Raw genomic sequence first — 17,426 nt, 5'->3', positions numbered from 1 at the left:
CTCTACTTAGCAAGTTTGTTGTTTGTAGTGGTATGGGTGTAATAATTCTTAAACTGTACTCTCTATATTACAGACCTGACCAGATGAGTAAATATACTGGTGTTGGGTACTAGAGTTCTTAATGCAGGAGAAGGAAGATACACAGTATGGAAGAAGCCAAGAAGAAACTTGTGTGCATTGCAGCTAGAGATGTCAGTATATATAGCATTATCATTTTTTTAATATGTATATTTATATTTAATCTTCCAATCAGTTTTCTAGGTGGGGAGGATGGTTTAGTGTTGGTCTGGCTGTATTTCATGGACGCAAGACACATAAAAGGCTTCCATGCTGTTCCACCATCTTGGCTCCTCCCTATGTATATTTATATTTAAAATAAAGAAACTTCCTAGCTCTTCCTCTGCAAGAGCCTGGAAGAAAGACAATGCAACAATCGGTACACCTGCCAACCAGATCTTGGTTTCAGTATTCCACACTAAAGAAACCCAGAACTCCCTGGAGAAATAGCTGATGCTACAGATAGGTAAGCAAAACACAAATTGACTCCGGAAGATCTTAATTTTGTCAGAAAGCATGGAAGAGCTCAAAAATAGGAACATGTTAAAGACACAGGAACCAGTTTGAAAGGGTTCCTACTGGCCAGACCTAAAGAGCAAAATACATAACACATATTAATCCACTGTATAAAATAAAAACATAATAAATAAGAATGAAAATATTATCCTTACCGTAGATTGCTAAGAAATGTTGAAAGAATGATAGAGCTAGAAAATAAGCACTATACATCCATTATAATTAACTGATTCAGGCAAGAATCATCAATGGACATTAAAACTACTGGGTAACAGTTTAACGGTGAGCAAGATATTTACATGCTCTTAAAGTATGTCCCCACAGGTTAATTATTAATTACAAAAGAGAAAATGAAAACTTTGCAGTAGAGAAACCAGAAGGACATCACCTTAAACCAAAGTTAACCTCAACAATAGGACAAAGTGACATTTGGCCTCCTGCCAAAAATGCCTAACCTAAATCTAATCCTGGAAAATCATCCGACAAATCCAAATTATAGTACCGTTGGCTTGTCCTGCTCGAAAATGGTAATATCATGAAAGGATGAAGAACTGGAGATATAACTAAATGTAATACAAGATCATGGATTTGCAGGGTTGGGCACAATTGCTATAAAAGATATCTTTGGGATAACTGGCAAAATTTGAATAGTCTGTATATAATACAGATTAATATGATTATATCCATGTTACGTTTCCTGAATTTGATAATTGTATTATTGCTACACTAACAGAATGTTTTATTCTTAACATAACTCATATTTAGGAATAAAGACCATGATATTTATAATGATATCAAATGATTATAAAATAGTAATAATAATATATGTATACCATCACATATAAAGAGAAAAAGATAAAGCAAATGTGGCAAAATAATAACTGGCCAATATAACTAAAGTGTAAGCAAGAGTTCACACAGAGTCAAAAAAATTTTTAAATCTTTAAAAAAGAAAACATAGCAAGGAAGGAAAATGATTAGGTTTACTATTTCTCAGATTTTTTTACTATTAGATTGAATTAATGAATTACAATGTGAGGCTACCTGGAAAAACTACTCACAAATTCAGGGGTTTGACTTTTTAATGGTGTAAACTAAGAAGATAATACAAACCACTTAAGCACACTTCACCTATCACTTGGGAGTGCACTCGGAGGTAGAGTGCTAAGGTAGGAACTTCTATTTATGAAGTACAAAGTGGTCTGATCGGTGTTCAAATACATTGAAATTTCACTTAATCTATGAACGATTATGAAAAGTGTAATCAACCTGAGCATTACTACTGACAATTTTAAATTCTAAAGTACTACAAGTAAGATACTTTCTACATAGAACCCTAACTTATGGTCTCTTCTTTGTCCTATTTTAACAGATAAATGTTCCTACTGGCCTCATGTGTGTTTCTATTAACATTTTGTTTATTTAAAATGGGCTAGGAGAGGGACAAAATAAAATTTCATCTGAAAACACTTCACCATGAATGATGTATGATTATATAGTAAAATTCATCTTTGTGCACGGAGCAACTGACCAATGTACCCCAGAAGTGGGAATTAACCAAGGCCAACAGTAAGAACTCAGAAAGGTGAGAATTAGATATTGCCATACTTCACAATAAGATGTATCTTCAAGCAATAGATTCTTATACAACTTTCTCTAAATCCTGCTTCATAAGAAGCAACACTTTATTTTGGCCCCACTAAATGGCAATGACTAAAATCATTTACTGACAGAAACAAAAGGTAAATATAGCAAGAACATGGGCTATTCCTGAGGATTTAACAACTATAGATAATGAACGGTGGTAAGACAATGCTTTGTTAAGGCAAGTCTATCAACTAAGGAACGAAACAGAAAGGCAAAAGGGAAAAAGTATGGTCTGAAAATATGTTAAAAAAAAAAAAAACACTTTTCTACCAGTCCACTATGGCTGACACTTGAGATTGAGAGTTGGCTATTACCTATAGCCCTTTTCTTTTTCTTTCTTTCTTTCTTTTTTTTTTTTTTTTTACAAAGTAGCCCATTTGTGCCAAAAGAAAAGAATTTGAGTTGTGTAAAGAATTTTTTTCTAAGTGTTATTTTTTCTAAGATTAAATAACAGCAATTACTTCTGAAATTTGATGATAAAAATAAAATCTCACATATGAAAATGGTTTGAAAAATCAAGGCAGTGCATTAAAAAACAAGCTATTGTTAATATTGCTATTTTTATAGGAATTTAAACAATGTAAGTTAACTTCCCTAAGCAGAACTGGGACAGACCTACAAAATCCTCAAAAAGTAGAAAAGCATTCAGTAAGTTCAATAAAACAAATGGCATATCATTTGGAATGAATATCATAAAGTCCTATATAGGAAAAAATAACAACAACAACACCCCACCTAGATATTAAGGAAAACTTATTTTTAATTAATTTTTAAAATCCAAATTATGTAAATACAGTTAAGAGAAGTCTGAATTGGTAATTCATATACCTTTTTATTCCCCTTAACTGAAGTGGAGCCCTTGTTAGCTTCTCTGGAGCCCAGAGACAAAGTATAGGGTGTGTCCAGGCTCTGTTTAGAGATGACAGGTGCAGCTTGAGCAGGTGCCCCAGACCAGATGTCATCTAGAGGTTTTATTCTGGATGTAGCCCTGGCCAACATGTTGATGCCAAGTTAAACTAGTTATCTCGGCAACTAAGTTGGTTTCATTACAATACTTCAATCAGCTGTTCTCAAACTTCAGCACACTTAAGAATCACCTGTGGCACACTTATTAAGAATACAGTTTCATACTACTATTATCTAAAAGCACCAATCAATCTTAGCACCACTAATATGGGACAACTAAATATTACATGTCTCATGATTCGATGAAAAGCACAGCACTATCTAACAAGTATGCCTGAAATACTGAAATTGAATGTTATCAACCTTTAGATGTATCAGTTTTCAGGAAATAAATACAGGGGATAGAAGAACAAGTTAACTGACACTAGAAGGAAGTGACCAACCAAATTGACCATTTGGTACAATCTGAAGAACAAATGACTCCCTTAGTTCAACAAATCAATGGCATGAAAGGAAAAGAAAAAGGAAACTGTTAAGAGACTAATGAGATAAAACAGCCAAAACAGATTCAGCCCCACCATAAAATCTCCTGCGGTAAGATGGGGTGGACCCTGCAAACAGTGACTTAGAAACTATTGGAATTATGGATCTATCGTTCTGGGACAACAATTCAGAATGTGACAGCTATTCCTAGATATCACCAAGAGATTGTAGTTCCAGCAACAGGTTATTGCAATGTACTTAGTCAACAGGGTATATATCTTGCAGACATGGATTAACTTCCACTTCACAACATAATGAATATGCAAAAAGTATCCAAGCACAAATGAGATTTCTTTATACTCTGAAACAGAAAAATACGTTAGACTCTTATTTTAGTAACACAATTCTTGGAATGCTTAATGAAATTCATAGATAATCCAAACATTACTGAGAGTAACAATTTATTCTAGGTCCCACCAAAGTTATATTTCCAAGTGAATACACCAATAAATTTTATGATAGGTAACCAACACCAATATCAACCAGCATATATGCACTTCTGAATAAACTGCATCAATCTGCCTATTTTCCTTGGTTCTACTATGAATAAACTGTACCAGCCAAGTTATTTAAATTTATTTTAAATTCAAAAGCCAGTATTTTTGCTTTTTGTAAAAACTGTGCTTATAACTTCAAGCCATAAAATATTTGACCACAACCTTTAACACTAACACCCTTATTTTTTAAAATCTTTTTTTTGAAGTTGTTTTTTTTTTTTTTTTTTTTTTTTTTTTTTGAGAGACAGAGACAGAGCGCAAGCTGGGAAGGGGCAGAAAGAGAGGGAGACACAGAATGCGAAACAGGCTCCAGGCTCTGAGCTGACAGCACAGAGCCCGACACGGGGCTCGAACTCATGAACTGTGAGATCATGACCTGAGCTGAAGTCAGACACTTAACCGACTGAGCCACCCAGGTGCCCCACTAACACCCTTATTTTTAACTCCAGCAAGTTTGGTTCTTAAACCAACATGTACTTTTTTTTTTCTTAACATTTATTTTATTTTTGAGAGAGAGAAAGAGACAGAGCGTGAGCAGGGGAGGGGCAGAGAGAGAGAGGGAGACACAGGATCGGAAGCAGGCTCCAAGCTGTCAGCCCTGCCTGATGCAGGGCCTGAACTCACCAAGTGCAAGATCACGACTTGAGCCGAAGTCGGCACTTAACAGACTGAGCCACCCAGGCGCGCCAACCAATACGTACTTCTAAACAGCTTTCCCTAACATTGAAATTTATGATCTGACTTCCCAATTTTTTAAGTCATAGAACTGAAGTGAATACAAAGTTTAAGCAGGACCATCACCATATTTCAACAAAAGTAATTACTACCCCACAAAACAATGTGATCAATAATTCTGCTCCAATTCTTTAAAGAGGCTTGTATGGACAAATTTAAAATCCAAATTTAAATATAAATATCCTGTTCTAAAAAAAACCCTCTAGTGTGAATGATGGACAACAGGGAAAATAGAGAGCAATTACTTGCTTTTTGAGGGGCTGCTGACTGGTCAAATAAAACTAATCATAAATTCTTTTGTCATGAAGAATATCAAGCTAATATGTGAACTACTGCCTGAGACTTAAAAAATCTTTATCATGTCATATTTTTTTTTTTGTTTTTTGTCTTTCATAACATCATGGTTTAAATAGTAGAAAAAATATTGTTATGAATCTACAAGGACAGCTTTCTCCAGTCTGGACCAACTAAAGCCACTGCTTATCTTACAGGTTCAACTTCTTCTATTTGGACTGCAATATTTCTTTACCTTTCTTTTACTGGCAATGAACACAAGATAATTTTAACATCCCCCTATTTCAAACTAATATTTAACAAGTACTACCAATGTAATTTTGCACAGCCATTGATAAAGACATGCGAACAACAGCTCCAAAAAATTTACATTGGTATTTATGTATGTCTACATAAATATACACAATTACCTCTTATTTCTCATTTCCTTATTATTTTCTATATTTAAAATTTCTCTTCCTTAACCCTTATTTCTTCCAGTTCAGAGCTTCCCAAACTGCTCCAAAGAACCTACAAATATTCCTCAAACATGGGGTTTGGTACCACATTCCTGCGGTGTGTGGGAGTGTCAGGGAAACACCATTTACTGTGGTTGGGGGAAAGGAGGTAATAAACGGACTTTCTCCAAACTGTGTAGAGATCCATATGCACATGAACAAAATAAAGTCTCTAAGAAGTCCTGCAATTAACCCAAATTTAGCTGTACTGCTCAAATTCATTCGGTCTTTTTTCAAGGAAACACACTGACATTTCAAGAAAACAAGTATTTAAAAGGCACAAATTGAGAATTTCTACTCTAATTGATCCTGAATACCAAGGAGTATGGTAATGATGGCGGTGGCAGGTCAAAGAAGCAAAGACTGAGAAAATCCCACTCACTCTGCCCCACATGTCCTCTAATTCCCAATTCGGACCAACCCCATTTACACCAGTAAACTTTAGTAAAGTCTATACCACTCTGGAACATGTCCAGTAAGTAGACTACACCAAATATTAAGAAAAGTTCTAAACACTTCACCTAAAAATATGTATTGAATACTTGCCTGCAGACTAATATACCTAAATTCCAATGAATCAAAATGTTTGTTTTTCATTCCTTTTGAAACTTCCCATATTACTGAGTTTGGCAATATGAAGGATTCACTGCAGTGATATGGTTTTCTATCAGTTATAGTGGATTTCACACACAACCAACTATGAAAATACTGAATCCACAACAGAGTACAGGTAGGTTTACAAAAGAATGCTCCTATTTAGAAATACACATTTTTAGTTAAAGGCAGAAAATGTTATGTAAAAAACCGCAAACATTTTTGGGAGTTATAGTTAAGCTCCTAGTTGGTTACCTCAGTAAAATATGTGTCTTCAGTGAACGAACTATCTTGGAGTGAGTGAGATTTATTTCTACTTTGGGGCAAATTTAAGCTGTTTAAACACGATTTCTAAGACACAACATTAACCTGGCTGACCTCTGATCAGTCTCACAACCTTCTCCACTTTCTACTCCTTTCCACAAGTCTGCATGCCCTTTAAAATGTAACAGACTATCAGAAGAGATCAAAATCAGGTTTGTTCAAAATGAAAGAATACAGTTTATAAAATTAAATTTAAAATACATACACGAATAATTTATTTAAGTACAGTTGTCCTTTCAATCTCTATATTACTTCTTTTTCTTCCTTGAAAAAAGCAAGTAATGTCTGCTTACCAATTCTGTTTAGCAATTCACAAACTCAGAGTATTACTTTATTTACTTACTTATTACAATTTTGAAGCATTGTTTCACTTAACATCAAGAGATTCATTAAATGCTTTCTCTTAAAAGAGATAACGTACATGGTATACACTAACTACAGAACATATGAGTGTATTCATTCTATTTAATTGATAAATGTAAACTCCTCCTGTTGGTATAATGTAAGGGAGGGCTTTATTCACCAAGGGGAGAAAAATAGAATAAACTCACAATGCAATTGAAAATTCACTCTGGTGGGTACAACTCTACAGTGAAGTTGCTGACTACTCTAAAGGTAGGTACATGTAAAAAAAATCATTTCATATTAGTTCCGTACGATATTTTTTTTTAATGTCCAAGATATTTCACCTCCTTTCCAAAAAATCAAGTTTATAATAGAAATATCAAGTCAACCTTGACTATAGCTATAGTAATGCTGGCATAAGCTACAAGAAAATTCTTCAACTAAGTATTTGAAATAGTTACCTAAATCTTCATACCAAGGCTTCAAATTTTTAAATGGGACTAACAGTAGTAAATTGCCCCCCAGTCTTTGCACCAAAACAAAACAAAATAAAATTCACTGAATAAATATAGAACATATTGTGTATATTGGCCATACATTTAACCATATGTAACTCTCAACCATATTTTAATTTCTTAAAATCATTTGCGACTAACAAACTGAATTGATAATAGACTGATTAAATGTTACAGAACATGTGTCAGGAATACAACTTTTTTTGTCCAATTAACAAATGCCCCTAAAGTCATTTGGATTTTTTTTTTTTTTTTTGCACTTTAATTTCTCCAACTACAAAATGTGGGAAATATTCCCTTACCATTTTATACTTATAGGGATATCCTAATAATAAACATTTGTGGAAGAAATTGAGATGTACAGGCCAAGAAAGGAACTAAGTGGAAACAAAATATATGTACATCATAAAGGATTAATACCCAATTTTTAAATATCGAGTACTGCTACTCATTACCAGTAGGCACTAACATTTAAAACATTAAATGCCAATGTTAAAACAAATCGTCAATTGCATTTTCAATTTTAGACTTTGAGAAATTTTTATACTCAATCTACAAATGAATAAATGTATGTTTGATACAATCAAGCAAACTTTTAGCAGACCACTAAACTCTAGTTTCTACATTCAATGACTGTCCATGTTTGTATGAAAACAAACATAGAAATGTTAGGATATATACATGGCCAGCATACTAGTTTGGTCTTCTTTATTTAAGTGTCTGTAATATTATGAAGATACATCATAACTTCCTTCATACTGGCTATATCTGGCTAACAGCCATCCATCTAATTAATAATGAAATTACAGAGGAATGTCAGCAAGTATTAAACTTGTAGAGTAAATGAGAACTAACATATATAATAACAGTCTTACAATAGGTCAAATGAAAAAGGAGTTCTTATTTTAAAAAAATATTCTACCTGTGATTTACAAAACACACTGCATTATCTGCTCATCAGAAACCATGATATTCAACATGATATATCAAAGAGGGGACTCACAAAGTCACTTCATTACTATCTCTTACTATGAAGAGGAACTCTTATAGTTAAGTCACAGAATTACTGTGAAAGCTTGGCATCCTGTCTGCCAGTTAAGATTTTTCAGAGGAAGGTGTAAAACCCAGCATAATACATGTCCTCTAATTACACCACTCTGGAAAAAAATCTTTCAAGGTTGGTAGTACCCAATCTTTGACCAGCATATTTCTCTTGTATTTCTTTACAAGCCATACAAATCTTCACATGGTTTTATTTTCCAAAACAAATGCTTCAACTTTTTTTCTAGTAGCCTAGCTACAACCCTACAAAAACAAACCTGGAGAGTGACATATGGAGGAAAAACAAGTTTAGCTAAGGACATAGTTCAAAAAGCAGCTTCTAATAGGAGAATAAAGCTCAAATTGATATAAGAACAATGTGAAGAGTCGCAAACAACCCTGAAACTATATACTTAAAAACAGTACTTGTAAGTATTATCAGTGAATGATATGATCTCAGGATAGAAATCACTACTGGAAAAAACAATATTTATGTAACTTGTAAAAAACTGGAATTCAAGGCAGTTAATTGATTATGCTAAAACTTGGTTAGTATGCATGTAAGTTCTTCAGAAAAACATCTCACGAACCATATATATCATTCAGTACCTTTTGGATATTAAATTTCAGTCAATCAATCCAATAAATATTAGGCATAACTTTAAACTGTGTTACAAAACAGTTTAAAATCCAAACAGTTCAAACTGATTATCAGAAAACCAAGACCTGTATGAACAATATTCCTCTCAATATTATAAATGGAAATGGGCAAGTGAGTATCACCATAAATATAAAATTCTCTACTTCTCACCACATTACTTCTCACCAAATCAACAGTTTTGGGGGGTTAATTTAATTTTACTTTGTTTTTCGCTTTAGATCTTTATTTAAAAATGTACGCACACCTACTGCCATCACAGACAAACTAGAGTAAATAACAACTAGCCATATTTAATATTTTCTAGACTTCTGTGCAACTCAGTAACTATCCAAAAAGTTCTGTGAACTCTTCAGCTTCAAGCCTGAAGTCAGTCTAAGATAGCCAATAGAAAGTACACCTGGGCAATTACTGCATTTCCTACTTCAGAGTGTTGAACTTAAGACAGAGTATCTACATTTGGATACTGCATTTGGAGCAATGAGAAGTGCCAAGCTCAATCTATGCAGAAGCTACATTAACTAAAAAAAGGCTATCCCTTAATATCATTATCAAAAAGCAATAAATATGAAGAGCATTATTTTAGTTTTAAATAACCACCACCAACTAAGGACCCTCTATGAGTAAGTAAGCATTAAAAATAAAAGATGACCTCATAACAGGTTACAATATGAAAATATTCCTAGCAGAAAAAAATAATAATACAGCTTAATCAGGAAATATCTTTTCTGAAGTGTATCACATTATCAACTGAATAAGCAATTTACTTTGTCATATACAGTCAAAGGAGGGAGAAAATGAAAAGAAAATCGAAATCATTGTACTCCACTTCGTAATCTTCCTACATATATAATAATCCTTTGGAACGTTTTGAAGTCACTCAAAAATTCCAAAGAACTTACTCTAAAAACTCTCCTGGTCACCTAAGGCACCAACATGTTATGCAGTGTAGAAATATTCTACTGAAAAACCACTCCGTTACACGGTTCCACACAAGAGGTTTCATTTTTTAAAAATCTTAAAAGTCAGGATTTTAAAAAGGCAAAGGAGTTTCGAAGGCAAAGAAAAATTTTCCCAAGGGATACAAAGTTTCATTAACTATCTTAACTCTTTAACTAAGCATCACCTCTCTGCCCCTCCGTGGATATCAAGCCATCAATAACAATGTCACAAAAGAATGTTTACCAAGATGGGGGGTAGGGTGTCACCTGTAAAGATCCTGTATGAAAAATGTAAACAATCCTAAAATAGATGAGGAAAACTTTCACCTTCCTACAACCTCGCTTTATGGGTATTTGATGTTTCTCAGACTGAAAAAATGAACAGAAGTCTAGAGACTGTCTGCTGTGCAAGGTTTGTTTGGGGGCTTTCTTTTTGCTAAAAACAAATCTCCCCTTAAGTCCCTCGATTCCAAATACTGTGGAAGAGTCACTACTACTCACCGCAAGTAATACTGTTTTAAAGCAAAGGCAGCGTTAGAACAACTTCTGGGAAAGTTGAACTCTTCAACAATTTCTCCCCACTGATTCTTCTCAGAAACCTGTTAAAAACACAGCCACACTTGTCTGAGAGTGCACCATCCAAGAAAACTCTAACCTAACTGTGAAATAAATACCCATTCTACAGAGATCTGTAGATACCTCAAGCATCAGTGGGTGTTTCAGATCGATCCGTAAGAGTTCCTAAGCAAGGGCTGCTCGAATCACCGTGTTTTCACCCGAGAGCCCTGTATTTAATAGCACTTGTTTTGTTTGGGGGGCGGGAGGGGGGGGTGGTGGTGGGTTTGTTTTGTTTTTGAAGCCCGGACAATAACCAATCGCAAGTCCCTCTGTCGCCCCCTTTTAAATCTCAACGCGGTCCGTTTACACTAAAAAAAAAAAAAGTTCAAAAGGATCAATACTGTTCCGGACAGCGACGTCCGCAGGTTCTGGGGGGGCCGGGGCCGGGGCCGATTCCGATCCCTCTCCCAGATCTATCCATCTCCATAGGCCCTTCTTTGAGGCCTACAGCTTCTGCCTAGCCTTGAAGCCTAAGATGGCTATTTGGAGACAGGTCCTGGTTTCTTTTGTTAGCTGTATAAACCGAGGGCGACGGGGCCGAGGCTGTGCCCCCGGCTGCCGGGATCATTTCGCAGCCGATTATCGATGTTAAACCTGCCCGCGCTAATTTTGAGTTGCACGAAAACTGCTCTCAGAGTCTGTGTGTCTCTGTGTCTCCGCCTGTGCTAGAGCGGCAGCGGCGGCAGAGCTGACTCGCGAGCGAGCGAGCGGGCGGGCGGGCGCGGGCGCGGGGCTCGGGCGGGCGCCCCGCACGCCCGCACTCCCCGCCGCGGCGCTCAGACCCCGTCGGGCCGGCCGGGCACCGGGCAGGGCGCGAGCCGGCGCCGGGCCGCCCGCCCGCCCGAGCCCCGCGCCCGCCGCGCGCACGCGAGCCACCAGGCCAAAAACAGCCCCGCCGCCGTCCGCCTCCGTGCCACCGGCTGCGAGCGAAAAGAACGCCTTTTGCCCCCGCGGGCCACCCCCCCAGCCCCGAGCGCCCACTCCGGGGTCAAAGGAGACTTTTTGGAAGAGGCCAGCGAGAGGGAAATACAAATTAAAACTTCCACTCACCTTCGCGAATCCGCCTAAAGTAGTGACTCTGGTGTAGAGACCGTGAAGATCCAGCTCCTTCCCACCCACCGCAGGGATTTTTTTAAAAGGCGACCTGCGGGAGAGAGAAAGCCCCGCACTTGTCAGCCGGGACCCCGCGCCCGGCCCGGGCGGGAGAGCCCCGTTCGCCCCGGCTCGCCCCGGCGCTGCCCCCCCGGTTCTGCTCTCACCCTCTGCTGTGGTGGAACTGCCGCAGCTCGTCCAGGAAAGCGAGTCCCTTTCTCCGCTCGTCCGGAGGCGCCTTCCCCGTCGAGTTTGCCATTATTTTTTCAAAGGAGGTTTTAAAAAAACCCAGATCGGTGTTTTAAAAGCGCCCCCCGCTCCCTGCGCTTCCTACCAGAGCCCGGAGCCCATTCCTCGGCCGGCGGCGGCGGGGCTCAGTCATGGGCCGGCGGTGGCGGCGGCGGCGGCGGCGGCGGCGGCGGCGCAGGGAGGGAGGGAGGGAGGGGGAGGAGGAGGAGGAGGAGGGGAAGGAGGGAGCAGGAGGCCAGGGGGAGAGGAGGGAAGGAGGGAGGGGAATTTCTAAAAAAGTTTAAAGAAATCGGAGCGAAACTAGAGGGGCAGGCGACTGCCGGATCCGCGCGAAGCCGCGGGGCGAGCGCGGCCCCCACCCCTTCCTTCCCTCCCTCCCCGCGGCCCGGCTCTCGCCCGCCTCTCAGCGCCGCCGGCCCAGGCGGCTCGGCCTGGGGACGCGATTCAACATGGTGCTGCTGCCGGGGGCGCGCGAGCGGGCGAGGGGAAAGGCGAGCCGACGGTGAGGGGCCGGGGCGGCCGGAGGCCGGGAGTTTCGGCGGCCGCGGCGGCGGGGCTGGGGCAGGCGGGGCTCGGGGTGGGGAGGGGGAGGTCTGTGTGGTGGTTTGTGGAAAGAGGGGTGACAGCGTGTATTCCGGCCGCAGCTCCGCGGGGCCCTCGCACACATTCACGCGCGGCCTCCGCCGCGGCGGCTGGGGCGTCCCCGGGCAGAAAGCACCGGCGGCAGCCGAGCCGCTGCGCGCCGCCCGCCCGCTTCCTTCCCCGCCAGCCTCCCTCTCTGCCGCCGCCAGCGCCGCCGCCACGGCCGGGCAGCCAGCGCCGCACAGCGACCCCCGAGGGCCGGCCGCGGCACTGCGCCTGGCTCCACACCGCCCCGGCAGCTCCTCGCGGGGAACAATAGACTCGGCTCGCCGGGCTTAGGGTTCATCTGCAATGTGCCGCACATTTCACACGCACACAAAGCCGGCGGAAAGGGGGGCGGCGCGGGGAAACGGCCACTACCGGTTGTTCCAGGGTTAGGGGTGGAGGCGATGTTCGCGTCCCCGGCCCGGCTGTTGGAAGGGCCGCCTCTGAGTCCCTGCCAGCCCGACACAACCGGTCTGGCGCTCGGGAGGGAAGGGAAGCTCCGAGGGGCAGCTCCTCACGCTACGCATCATTCACAGATCGGAATAAAGTCATATTTGTTACCTTTTTTTTTTTTCCCCAAGGTCTAAAGGAATCGGCTTTTCTGAGCCTTGTGCTAGTATTTTGGGGCCTGATTAGCACATTTTCCATGAATTATCCACAAACTAACTTTAGCAAACTGTAAATTAAATACAATGTGAACTGTCTGTCCTAGTTCTGTGGAAATACAGTAATGCTCTTAATTCATCTTGCCTTTGGTTTCACATATCAAACTAGATTATTTTATGCTGAGTTATGCAAACAGTAATTAAACTGGTTGGGAACCAATTCTTTGAACCTTAACAATAATTAACGTTTATATTTTTACATTAAGATATCTTAAAGGTAGAAGCGCTTAAATAGTGAATAATGCCTTGTTTTTCCTTGCTTTCTCTCAAATGTCTTAAATGCCATCCCCGTAGAAAATATTTTGAAGGTTAATAAAGCTGCTTAAAGGGAGACTAATCTCAACAAATACTCCCACCTAAGTTTGCATTTACAAGGGGTGCTGGAGACGGCCCTTTGCTACAAATGCTAATTAAGCTTCACAGCGTGAGGCGTATCTTTATTCCCATTTTAGTGATCGCCACTATTAGCAAAGTCATCGACTAACCCAAGGTCACAGGCTTATACAGGTCTGGATGATTATTTCAGGTAGTAGTTCCAATGGGAACATTTATTTGCTGGTGAAAAAAAAATTATGTAATGTAGTCCAGCATGCTTCCGGTGCTCACTCTAGGAAACGGATTTATTTCCCAAGTAAAGTTTGTCTCTTAAATGGGGTTGGAATGAGACTGTGGCTAGGAAGTTCCTGACACCCAAGGGCCAGTGAGTGTCTGAGACGGAAGCCAGAGAAAGGCGGAGACCCAGCTGGGGGAGTGGAGAAGCTGGGCCGGGGCCGGAGGCAAGAAGCGGGGGGTGGGGTAGGAGGGAGACCAGGTCCTCTGTCCCTTCCCCCACCGGTCCTCTTAGGGGTGGTGGAGATGTGGGCCGCAGAGCTGCGAGGCCGGCGCTGTGCGGATTCCCTAAACGCCGCACTTGCGCACAGCCCCTTACGTAACTGTCAGCGCCGGGGATTCCCTAGAGGGGGTCATTCTATTCAACCATTACACACACCCCGGGCTGCTGCCGCCGCGCCGCCGCCGCCTCACAAAATGGCGGCGCCCATAGAGGAGACAGCGGCCGCCTCCTCGGCCCCATTTTGTGGGAGGCGAGAGATCTGTCAACATGGAATACCTCTGCTGAGGATGCATCCGAGTTTGGAAATCCTGCTGAAGAGAGGGAGCCGAGGGGAATCTCGTTCAACGGAAAATGTCAACGACTTCTAGCACCTCCACGCTTTTTAAAAAAAATTATTATTTTCATTTTCTCGAAGGAAGCGCCAGAAGCCGCCGGGGTAATTGTAACTAAGGGGAGAAGGGAAAGCTGCGGCGTCTCGGTCGCTTTGGTTGCTCTTCCGCGCTCCCGGCAGCTGACCGCGATTTCGCGGAGGGTCGCCTGAGCCGCCCGTCCCGCTCCGAGGGGACGGGGACAGGGCGACGTGGAACGACAGCGGCGGCCTTAGTAGCGCCACTTGTGCAGCGAGACTTTTCGGTAGTTTTTAAATGCCAGAGTCCACAGCACCGTCGGTACCCCTCGTCAGAGTCGTGGGCTTTGGGAACCTTGGACGCCTTTGCTCCGGGAACTCGCGGTCGGCCGGGAGCAGGGAAGCCGGGTTGCGGGGAGCGGGCCGTACTCGGGGATTCGGGCCGCACTCGGGGATTCGGGCCGCCCTGGCCCACCGGGTGGTCGCGATCCGGACCCGGGTCCTGGATGCTGCTGGTGGGGCAGGAGTGAGAACGAGGGCATGTACACTGAAATTTAGGTCGTCCGAGTCGGAATCTAGGGTTGTATGTTGATAATGTCTCCGGTCAGACGTCAGAACATCTTTTCTAGCATCCCACTCTGCAGTGGGCATATCGGTCTCATTTCATATTAAAGGGCAGAGTGGAGAAATGACATTTATTTTTATTTTTATTTTTTAAGGGGAGGTTGCCACTTTTAAAGCACTGCTTGCTGTTAATGTGTGTTATGTGTATACACACCTGCATATACAATAGTGTGCTTTGCTTTTAAGTACGAGTATCGAAGGGCAAAGACCTGGAGTGGGAATCTAACGTTTTTAATGCCCTTAAAAAAAATTAAGATGTAATGTGTAACTGAAGAGTTGACTTTGAAAAAAAAAATCTTTTTCTGAAAAGAACCCATCGTATTCAAAATGGACTCCTAAAGTATATCTGATGGGTAGAATATAAATTCATAACACTCTGGATATACTCTCGTCAAAGAAAAAAAAACATAAAATTTGATGTTTCACAGATTACTACACGATTCAACTTCCCCAAGACCAGAAAAATGTAAGGCAAAAGTAAGCTATTAAGGGTATTCGCTTGTAAGAGGAATGCTTACATGGTTTAAGGGAAGGGGAGGTTCACTGATGAAACTTAAATGTGCATTATACGAGTAATTTATTTACAAAAAAATTTTTTTTTTTTACAGTTGCAGCAATCATTTGTATTTGCATGACTTTTTCTTTTTTTGTAGGTGTTTTGGCAGTGTTGATTTTGACCCTCATATTTCCTCTCTAGGGCAAAGCTGCATTTTTCTGCAGGCTACGTCTCAATCACTAAGTTCCATGCCCTGCCGCACCCGAATGCTAGTTCTGGTGTGTGCATTACCAAGATACAGTTTCGGATCCTGTCTGTTCCTACTGATGTTCTTTATATTTAATAAATTTAGTGACCACTAACCAGTCTGTATCTCTTGCAAGAATACCCACCCTATCTTAGCACCCAAGTACCCAGAGAGTATTTTTTTATGGGATTGCACCTAACAGTAACCCTAGAGAATAGTATTACTTTCTTTGTACCATACTGCATTTCCTATAGTGGGCAGCATAGAGCAGGTGGATCCTGGAAGAAAATGATAGAGAAGTGCAACAGTTTTACAATATTCTTTAATATTCTCTAATTTGATGATGTAAATAAAATATAATTCATAGTTTTCAAGCATCAATAGAAATCATTCCTATAAAAAGTACCAGTGACAGTGGAAATTGTTGAAACTCAATTTGTATAGTTTACTGTTCTGATGAGAAATGTTGACAAAGCCTTTTTGATGTGAAAAAATGCAAAAAGTGTGGTTTTTAATTGTAACTGCAAACCCTACACATCATAATTACAAGTTTGTTATTTTATATGCACCTCTGATCCTTATAATCAGTTTTAATATTATATAAAACTTAAAAAACTAAACCAAATTTCAAATCAAGCATGTCAGGTTATAAAATTACAACAGCTGAACTACCTTAATTGAGGAATTGGTACATCGATTCACTGGAGACATTTTTGGATTTTAAGTTACTCTATGGTTTAAAAGAATTGGTTGAACAAGGCAGTTGAACTTAAAAGTTTTATGTCTTTAAAGATGATCTTAAGAGGAAAGGAATTGTTGGTAAGATAAGAGAATGCTTTCACCATTTGCTGCTCTTGCCCGTGTCTACTGCTGTACTTTTTTATGTGGGCTAACTTGTCTTGTTTGAACCTTTGATTGTAATATCAAATCATAGATAAGGTCTTTCTTCATGATAGCGACTCTTAAGGATTACTTGTAACTACGCTTTTAAAAAGTGAGGACATAGTTTATTCTACTACAGGTTAAGGTTTTAAGTAGATATTCTGAATTTGCAGTGGACAGACTTTTGAATGGTTTGTTCCTAAAGGGTCTGATAAGTTTGGGGATATTTCTTTGTTGTAATTTCTTTTCAATAGATATTAAAGGCTATGCTTTGTACATAAATCCAGTGTAGTAAGACTTAATAATTTAAAAAACTATATTTTAGCCAATTATAGTGTTCTTTTGAGAGGCATCCCCAAATGTGCTTTTCACAGGGAGCTGTTCTCATTATGTCAGTTACCTAATCTTGAATTTTTTTAATTGTTACGGGTTTAAGGTGCTACATTTGTGCATTGTTATTTATTTCATCTAATTTGGTCACTAAAAAAGAACAGTAGGCCCCAAACTAACTGTGCTCTTTATAAAGTACCACAGTTTTTACTAGTTTAATGGTTTGTTTATAGTATTTTAAAAGTTATTAAAACTAGGAGAGCATAAATACTAAACCAAGGAAATAATTATTTTTTATCAATGCACTT

General features: G+C 40.3%; 1 protein-coding gene across 5 annotated transcripts in view; it reads right to left on the bottom strand.

Annotated features, from left to right (window-relative positions):
• The window catches only part of ARID2 (AT-rich interaction domain 2), a 178,395-nt gene extending 166,241 nt beyond the window's left edge, over positions 1 to 12,154 (bottom strand). For all 5 annotated transcript variants that reach the window (XR_009617326.3, XR_009617325.3, XR_009617324.3 and 2 more), the window contains exons 1-3: positions 11,988 to 12,154; positions 11,779 to 11,872; positions 10,612 to 10,709 (exon numbers count right to left, since the gene is read on the bottom strand). Coding sequence is in view for 2 of the 5 variants with exons in the window: in XM_060657869.3 (XP_060513852.1) it covers positions 10,612 to 10,709; positions 11,779 to 11,872; positions 11,988 to 12,079 (284 nt within the window). In the remaining 3 variants the exon portion in view is untranslated. The remainder of the gene's footprint in view (positions 1 to 10,611; positions 10,710 to 11,778; positions 11,873 to 11,987) is intronic.
• Positions 12,155 to 17,426: the final 5,272 nt, after the last annotated feature.

Source organism: Panthera onca, chromosome B4, assembly GCF_046562875.1.
Source record: "Panthera onca isolate mPanOnc1 chromosome B4, mPanOnc1 haplotype 2, whole genome shotgun sequence".
Taxonomy (NCBI): domain Eukaryota; kingdom Metazoa; phylum Chordata; class Mammalia; order Carnivora; family Felidae; genus Panthera; species Panthera onca.
The sequence above is the reverse complement of the archived record's forward strand: the minus strand, read 5'-3'. Positions and strand labels throughout refer to the sequence as shown.